The sequence below is a fragment of the Acanthisitta chloris genome, unplaced genomic scaffold, assembly GCF_000695815.1.
Source record: "Acanthisitta chloris isolate BGI_N310 unplaced genomic scaffold, ASM69581v1 scaffold26986, whole genome shotgun sequence".
In the NCBI taxonomy this organism is placed as follows: Eukaryota; Metazoa; Chordata; class Aves; order Passeriformes; family Acanthisittidae; genus Acanthisitta; species Acanthisitta chloris.
In genome coordinates, this window is record NW_008679102.1 from 12,747 (window position 1) to 21,893 (window position 9,147).

The 9,147-nt window shown below is 48.8% G+C and overlaps 1 protein-coding gene across 1 annotated transcript in view; it reads left to right on the forward strand.

The window, feature by feature from the left end:
- The window catches only part of LYRM9 (LYR motif containing 9), a 12,319-nt gene extending 3,813 nt beyond the window's left edge, over positions 1-8,506 (forward strand). Inside the window, exons 3-5 of the mRNA XM_009077178.1 lie at positions 6,372-6,511; positions 7,191-7,283; positions 8,357-8,506. Coding sequence (XP_009075426.1) covers positions 6,386-6,511; positions 7,191-7,283; positions 8,357-8,374 — 237 coding nt within the window. The 5' untranslated portion in view covers positions 6,372-6,385 and the 3' untranslated portion in view covers positions 8,375-8,506. The remainder of the gene's footprint in view (positions 1-6,371; positions 6,512-7,190; positions 7,284-8,356) is intronic.
- Positions 8,507-9,147: the final 641 nt, after the last annotated feature.

Consider the following 9,147-nt stretch of genomic DNA (forward strand, 5'->3'; position numbering starts at 1 on the left):
TTAAATCTGTAATCTGCATTGTGTGGATAATGGGACGGGGAGAGACACTAGTGCTGAGAGCTGTGTCAGATCCGTCAGGGTCGGCGTTAATTCTAGTGCACTTGCTGCATTTCACAGCTCCTTGTCTGGCTTTGGGGTAATTTGGAGGGTTGAGTGAAGCCAGATGACTGTAATGAACTCATTTTGTGTCTTTGGCTCATTCTGCCAAAAAAAGAGAATTGTGTGGATAATGGGACGGGGAGAGACACTAGTGCTGAGAGCTGTGTCAGATCCGTCAGGGTCGGCGTTAATTCTAGTGCACTTGCTGCATTTCACAGCTCCTTGTCTGGCTTTGGGGTAATTTGGAGGGTTGAGTGAAGCCAGATGACTGTAATGAACTCATTTTGTGTCTTTGGCTCATTCTGCCAAAAAAAGAGATGCTATTTATGGGGCATTTTGTATTGTTGAGACTTCTGTTCCTCCCGTCTCTCAGACTTTCTCCAGCCACTGTCTTTGCGCCATCACCAGTAATTACATCAAATTAATTCAGCATAATTGAGTTAATTATTAGCACTGGAGGTTAACACCATGACTTCAGTTGAACCAAAGCTTTTACCCCCCTTTCCCCAAGGTTTCACCAAATGTAACCAAATCTGAGTCCTGGGTGAAACCTAAGGCAGCTCCGTTTGCACCGAGTGCTTTTGCCGCTCAGAGCTGCTGTGCCACACTCCTTCCCTTGATGGGAGCTGGCACAGGAGCTGCAAAGGGGAAACACTCTGGCATTCTGCATCCGTGTCCGAGTGCTTGAGGAACGAGGGAAGTCGTCCCAGAGCCATTCAGTCCCAACCAGAAATGCAGAATGATCATTAGTAAAGTCGTACACATACAGGATATTGGAGGCAGTTGGGCTGACATACATCCCAAGGGATGGAGACACAGGCTGCAGAGGTTCTGGGGTTGTGTTCTGAACCAGGGGTGCTGTTGTGAGTCCTGTAGGACATAGCCAGCAGGATGCCTCGTGTCAGGGAGTGTCTGAGAACCGGAGGGTCCTATTCCCAGCTCTGCTCTTGTGTGACTTTGCACAAGCTGCTGAAGTTTCTGGAGCACAGTTAGGTTTCTCGGCTGTTTTTCCTCTGGAAGAGCCTTGGGTTGTCCCTGCTCGTGTGGCATGTTTGTTTTGATCTGTCAGAGCACGAGCTGTATGCTGGGCACTGGGATCAGGAGGGAATGTGGATTGAGCTTCACTCCACAGACAGTAAAACAGGTATTTTTTCCCCTTGAACTTCATCTCAGCCAGAGGTATAAATTGGTTTAGTCAGTAGTGTTGTTGGTGTGTGTAATCAGTTAAAATCAGGCGCTGTTCCACCGAAAACAAACGTCCTGTGGAGTTGTATGTGTTTGCAGTGGCTTGTTGCCAGCCAGACTTCTCCTTTGTTCTTCCTGTGAAGCAGATTCCCTTTGAGCCAGGCTGGGCCAGGGCGAGTGCCAGTGAAGTTTTGGGAAAACCTGAGATGTGACTTTAAGACCTCAGCCATGTCCCTAAGCCACGGCAGCGTCTGCCCCTGATTAGCTGTTGGTATGGAAACAATCCTGATTAGTGAGCTGTGCCAGGGACAATCCCCCTAAGAGGCTAAAGGCTCCCAGACTTACATGTCCTGAAATACTGCTGCTTATAGACATTTCTCCCAGGAACAGACATGGATTTTGTTCAGGATGTGGTGGGTCAAATTCCCCCGTGGTTTAATTCCACCACAGACAGGGTTTATGCCAGGGAAGGGGCTGGCTCAGATTGTTACGGTGGGAGAGAATGAAGGATTGGGAGATGCTAAATTTCAGCAGGTGTGGATTTGGAGCAGTGAGACAGCAGGTTGTTCCTGGTGTTGCTGTGAAGGATGTGGAGAATTGGGATGGATAACTCCAGGGTGAGCTGTGGACACCAGGCCATGCACCAGCCCCGTGGTCACTAGTGCAGGGATCGTGTGCAGGTGGGGCTGGAAGGGATGTGCTGGGGGAGCAGTAAAAGGAGAGGTCACACTGGGCAGCCTTGTTACACTGCAGGGTTTATTCCCATGTTTGTGCGAAAGGAAGGGTCAGAGGTCTATGTTAGACATTCTTGGGTTAAAAACCCAACATTTTTCTAATTAAACTTCAGTCAGCAGTGTGGGTCACCGTGACTTCTGCTGCTGTGTTAAATTCTGACTCTCCACCTTCACGTGACTTTGTCCTTCTGTTGAACTCTGGTACTTGCCCTTTCCTGAGCAGAGCCCTGTCTGCACTGACAACTGCTTCTTTCCCCCTCTTGCCTTTTTAAAAAATAGGCAAAGTTGGATTGCATGAGCAAGAAGAGCCTGTCTTAAAGCATGAAGGGGACATCAACTTCAGCCAGTTTCAGTCCTCCCTAAACTGAGTGAGGAGCCATGACAAAACCTTACGTAAGCCTTGCTGTTCTGCCTGTGCCTGCCTGACCCACAGCCCATGGAGCCAGAGCGTTCATTAGTCACAGTGTGTTTGTGCCCTTCAAGGGCATTTTCAGACCCTGCACTGCCAAGGGGAGATCTGTCCTTCAGCAAAAGTTGTGGTAGCTTTTTTTGTGCCCAGCTGAATGTTTTAGAGGGTAAGCCCAGCCAGAAGGTTGATACACTAACTGGCATAAAGCAGTAGGGAGAGCTGTGATTGCTAAACTGGAGCTAAGCACTGGAATCTTTCAAATACAATATTTACAAGAAAAGAAGGAATGAACAGACAGTTTTGTTTTAAAGTTGATGGCACCAAGATACAACTCAATTCCTATTCAGGCATGATCCCAAAGGTAAATGTTTACAGATTTGGCTACTGAGAACAAAATTCATGTTGACAGCAGCTGAACTGAGCAGTTCAAAGCTGGGAAGATAAAGTGCTTTTGAGACTGTGCCTTTCAGAATTATCCTTAAGCCAGGAGAAGAAAGTAGAGAAGTTTGAGTTGCACCTAAACCAGGGAGATTCCTGTTCTCCCACTGGTAAGTGTGCTCCAAAGAGTATTACTCTAATTAGTCTGAGCATGCTTATTAATTATCCAGAACAGGGTAATCTGGCCTCAGTGTGGGCAGTGTGTTTCCTCACTGGTGTTGGATTGCAAAAGCTTCAGTGTTTTATTTGCAGCTTGATGTATTGCATGTCTCTGCTGTGTGATACCAAAGCAGGGTGTAGGGTGAAACATCTGCCCGTGGCTGTGGTATTTCACACGAGGGGTTGTTGTGCCCAGCTCTAGCAATCTCTGTCACCCTCAAGTTCTACCAATTCCAGTCTCGTATTTTCAGGGAGACAACTGGTGACAGTGGTGAATAGCATTAGGCCTGATCCTGATGCTGTAGAGCTGCACGAAGGGTGTCCAAGCAGTGGTGACTCCTTGTTGGCAAACAGACCTTTGGGGTCTGTCGTTAGCCAGTCCTTAGTCCCTGTGTGCCCTGTGAACATGGTGTGAAGCAAACCCTGCAGGGCTGTGCCTCAAGTCACACTGCCAGGGCACTGCCACTCACACAGCCTCTGCCTCCTGCGGCACGCGAGGGGAAAGGGGAGAGATGGAGCTGCAGAGAGCAGGCCTGGTGTCCTCACTCCTGCACTGGGGCCTACAGATCACGTCTCCAGCGAGCAGAATCCACAACAATGACCGGCCACGGCTCGTCAGACCTGATCACATCAGCCAGCAGATCTCAATAGAGGCCCCGCGCGCCGCGGAGCCCTGGGCACGGGGAAGTGGCTGCACATTGTACGTGCTCAGCCACACACGAGGAGGGTGTGCAGGGCAGGCTGTGCCCCAGGGCTGGGTCTGAGGAGGGTGTGCAGGGCAGGCTGTGCCCCAGGGCTCCGAGTGGATGTGACGGACCGGGGATGGACGTTGGCTGGTGTGCCCGGGGTGGCACAGCCCATCATGGCCAGTCGTGGCCCATCGTGGCCCGGGCACTCCTGTGACCCACGGGGAGTGAGGTGAGCTGTGGCAGTGCCATGGCCAGGAGGGCTGCTGAGTGCCTGTGGGCAGGGAGCTCTGCCTCTGCTGTGGGAAGGCAAGGCCTGGAGCCACAGGCCGGGAGCCTGGGGAGCCTGGAAGGGAGGATGGTGTGACCACAGAGTGGGAATCCTTCTGAGGAGCAGCACTCCCCTTGGGTGTCTTTCTGGGCAGGTGTCAAAACATGAACCAAGATGTTTTGTGGTTAAAGAGGTTTCAAGAGGCTTCCAATCTCATTCTTATTTTGGTAGTTTGATTATTGCTTTCCTGGGTTTGACTGGGATAGGGAGTCATAATTTCCTGGGTTAGGCTTCTAAAGGTGTAATACTTCGAAGTAATAAAACACATCTCCAGCCTGTAATCTGGGGGAAGAAGGGGAGGGGGAGCCAAGCTGTGAACAGCAACAGCTCAGGTAACTCTTGCAGTCCTTTCATTAGCAGCTCCAGTCCCTGGAGCCCAGATTTGGTGGCTGTTTAACGAGTCCGGAGGGACTGTTGGACTGTAGGGATTTGCTTGGAAAGCAGTCACAACAGCAGAACAAAACTCAGATGAGACCAGTGGCACAGTGTCATCTTGGCAACATCGGGCTCGGCCGGGCACGGGGTCAGGTGCCAAGTCGCTGCTGCAGAGCGAAGATTAATTGGCTTTGGTCAGCCTTTGCCTCATTATCTGAGTAGCATTATCAGGAATGTAAATGATTATGCAATGCAGAGAAATGCCACAATGTCTCAGTGTCTCCTTTTATACTTGTCTCTTTTTGAGCAGGGCTTTATCTAAATGCAAATGTGATTTCAGCCTTCTGATTAGGACATTATACAGTCATCCATTCCAGAAAAGCACAATTAGTGGATTATTTTATTTCTGACGCAACATTCTTGGTTTAGATAGTTTGTTTGTTGTGCTATGCGTGATATTTAAGTTATCAGAAGGAGATTTACATTATTAGTCAGGATTATAGCCAGATTCTGTGAGGTCGAGGGTTTTGTTCTGGTAACATTTCTGGGATTCGAGGGCAATGCTTTAGAACAAAAGGCAGCAGTGCAGGTTCTTACTGTGCTTCGCTGTCCTTTTTGTGCCGAGGAAGGGGCAAATTGCAGCAGTAACTGCAAGTTCTCTGGTGTTGGGGTGTACAGAGTGTGGCCTGAGGTGTGCCTGTGCAGGGCACAGCTTTGGGTACTGGAGCCTCATAGGGTTTAGGTTGGATAAGAGACCTGGTGAAAACTCCATCTTCAAGCCTTTTGGAAGGACCAGTATTTATGGGAAGATGAAAGATTCCCCCCTGCCCAAAATTCACCAGTGCAAATGTATTTATCACATGAGTTGAATTCAACAACTCATCATTTTCCTATGAAAAATTACTGCAGTGGAAAATTCCTAATTATCTATAGTGAAACAACATTTTCAATTCCATTGATCAGTTTCAGCATTCCATATTCATGTTTCTGTGACTGGTTCCTTGCTCTCTCCCAGAGCTGCTTTCCTTTGTGCTGCAGCTTTGAGCTGTCCTGGACATTCCCAGCACATGAAGGATCTTCGCCTTTGTGACAGGAAATCTATTGCACCACTTAGGTTTAATTAGAGAACAGTGACATATGAGGAGTTTACACATCAAAGCCTGGAAACAACTCGACAAACTGGCTCTCATCCCAAAGTGTATTTTGGGATCTGTATTGAATTTTGGGATGTTTCACTGTATTTAGTGGGAATATGTGAAATACCAGGTTGGGTTCTTAGGGGCAGTGGAACTAGACCAGTTCCTGCCAGCTAAGGATCTAGACCAAACTATGTAAAGTTAAATGTAGGTTCAGATCAACTTGAATCCAACTGCATATTCCAGATTTTTGTATTGGATGATAAAACCCTATTCCAACAGGTTCTGTGCAAGCAACCAGACCCCTGTGCCCAGTTCTGAATGCTAATTGTTCGTGAAAGCTAACAGGCACCATGTTTTGGCTGGGAGTAGTTCTCGGGGGGATGATTGTGGAGTCTCACCTCATGTCTCCTGCTTTCCTGAGGGAACATCTCAGGTATTCCAGAGCAGACACACCCCACGAAGCTCCAAGTGCAGGAGAGCACTGGTCAGATGGGAGTCCCACACTGCACTGTGGGTCTGTTTGCAACCTGGGAAACATTGATGTGTGGTATACCTTAATATTCTGTCACAGTGATCCTCTGGCATGACTTCCATGCTGTGTTCTCATGCCTGGATCCGTGACAGCTTAACCCCTTTCTGCCCCCAGGCTCAGCAAGTCCTGATTCATTTCAGACTGGGTTTCTTCTAAAGCGTTTGCAAGTTATGCTGCTCAGCCTCCGTTCACTGCCCGTTTGCATTGCCTAGTGTTGCTTCCCACTTGCGTCGCGGTGTTCTCAGAGAAGTCCTGAGGTGCTGTGCTGTGTTTGTTCTCAGCAGGCAGCGCGCTGGGAATGGCCCCGCTGCCCCAGGCCGAGCTGGTGCGGAGCTCGGTGCAGCTGTACCGGTACCTCCTGCGCTGCTGCCGGCTGCTGCCCGCGGACAGCCTGCGGCAGCACTACCGACACGCCATCCGCCAGGTGAGGGGCGCTCCCGGGCCGCGCTGCTCAGCTCCGCGCGCTTAAACACCTCCTCTGCACGCCCGAAACGTCGGTGGCTTCGAAGGATTGCAGTGGCCGTGTGTGAAGGAGCATTTCTTGTTTGCTTTGGGTCTGAAACCTGCTGTTTTTCCTGGCTTTCATCCGTAATTGTTGTTCACAGAGAGTGAACAATCATTCCCTAGTCCCCAAACACATCTCTTACAGAGGAACTTAGTGTTTCCTTGTCAGTCATTTTTTGATTCCTGTGTCTGTCTCCTGCTCCCACCCCCAGTCTGGGTGAGTCTCATCTGAGTGTTCCTAGTCCATACTTCATATGGAAGTAATTTCATGCCCTTGATCAGACCTGTTGACCCATGTCTTTCCAGTCTTCCCATGCCAGACAATTCCAATTGTTGTTCTGAATTGCAGTTCTTTGGGTTTTTTTGTTGCTAAATTGCAGTTCTTTGGGTTTTTTTGTTGATGATGTGTGAAAGGAGTGAAATACTTCCCATGAAATTCCACATGAGCAGATTTGTTATGGAAATAACACAGCCAGGTGCTACAGTGTGCATTTGTACCTTATCAGACCAACAGTTTATTTGCATCAGATATTTTTCTGAGAGGTAGAAGCAATGCTTGTTGTGTTTGCATGGTCAGTGTGACACTTGGCTTGTTGCAGAGTTTCAAAGTTCATGCTGATGAAGATGACCCTGAGCGAATCCAGCAGATCATCAGGAGAGCCATTGAAGATGCTGACTGGGTGATGAATAAAGTAAGTGCATCAGATTGTCTGTGCTTTGCTTTCTCTCGGTTCAGATCAAAGAAGAAAACATTGGGAAGCAAGTTCTGAACAGCAAACTGTTGTGTGTCCTGGGTATTGAAGTGTCTGGGTGAAAGGAGTACCCAGCCACGGGGCATCTGTGATTGTCATAGCTCTTGTTGGAAAACTAATGTTTATTTTCAGAATGAGTAACAATTTGAGTTGGTCTCTCTGTAAGTCTTTGTTTCCATGAAGAATTCTGTTACATTTCAACAGTGGTGATTAGTGTAACTCTCATATAGGGGAAGAAACTACAGCATTTTGCAAGCCAGAGTTTGATGTGCATCATCTGCTTTCCCAGCAGAATCTGTCCTCAGCCAATTTACATCAACTTCCAGAACTGTTGTTCTTCTGCCTGTGGCTGCACAGGTCAGGGAGGGATCCACGGGGGCCAGGCTGTGGTGCTGGGCTCGCCTGTGCCTCTGTGCTGTCACAGCACTGAGAGAAGCCACTCAGGCTGGTCTGTCAGACATGAGGATTGTTTGTGCTAGACAGCAGAGTCACCTGTGCTTCCTGGGGTTTCAGTTTGGGGGGAGTGGATACATTAACACTGGCTAGAAGGAAACAAGTCAAAAGTTCAGCTTGCTCTAAATATCTGTGATTTAATTTACTAAGTGACTAAGTCCTTCTCTCTGCCAGTCCCCAAAATCCAAATGAGAATTGTTACAGAAGCAAGCACAGATTAGTTACAGATTATGAAATTACAGCAATAGCCAGATCCCAGCAGCCACAGCCTGGTCAATAACTGTGCCTGGGGTTGATTTTATTCTCCCTACAGTTCTGCCTCTGCCCCAGAGGCTGCAGTGTGGTTCTGTGGGAAGCTGTGGACTGGTGACAGGGGGGGGCAGTCACTGCCTGCCAGGGAGTGTCTGTACTGCAGAGGGAAAGCCTAGCAAAGCTCAACCTACCTTAGAGGAAACTAAGATAAATTTGTGTGGAGAGTTGTAAATCCTTGTTAGTAGGAACTGTCACTTAGTTATGTGCTCTTTCCTACCAAAAAAAAATCTATTTTCTTTTTTTTTCAGTATAAAAATCAGAAGTAGAAGAGGAAGGATGAAGAGAAGAAGGACATGGGTAAACATCCTTAGAGGACTTGCAGTCAAGCCCAGTACTCTGCTAGAATTATTGCCTGGAGTCTTCTCTTAGATAATACAAATACAATAAGTTATATCTCACTGGGATGTCATGAAGCTAAATTAATATTTCTGGACCTATTTAAGTCTGTAGATGAAAAGGCACAGTCTAACTTAAAACTACTGCTTTGTGTAATCACAGACTTTGAGTTAAAGTCCAAACTTGGCTAAGCTTTGAGTAATTTGTTGTATTATCCTGTTAGTTCTGGATCGACCCTCGCCGTGTGTGGCACAGCTCCTGTGCAGGCCCTTTGGTGACAAGGTTCCCCTGCCTGGGCCACCGTGGGTGTCTGAGAAGGAGTTCAAAGTGTGCTGGTGTGACCCTGCTGGTGCGGCACAGCCGCTCTGCTCCTTTCTGAGCACAGATCCTTTCAGAGGCCTGGGCAGGGCACAGGGCTGGGTTTGACCGGTGGCAGACACGATGGGCTGCTGGGGGCAGCGTGCCACGAGGACTTTCAGCCCCCTGAAACCTCAGCCGCAGTATTTTCCGCTTGCCTGTGTGTGCCGTGGCCACACAGTCCGTTCTGCTGTTTGAGCTGGGGGAACCGAAGGCTGTGTCACTGAGTCAGGAGCAGAGCTGTCGGGTCGGCTGTCCTGCTCCGAGTCTCCACGGCTCTGTGCGGCACACAGAGTGTCCTAGAAAGCGGGAGCCGCTGTCCTTCCCGGGGTCGCTGTCCTTGCCC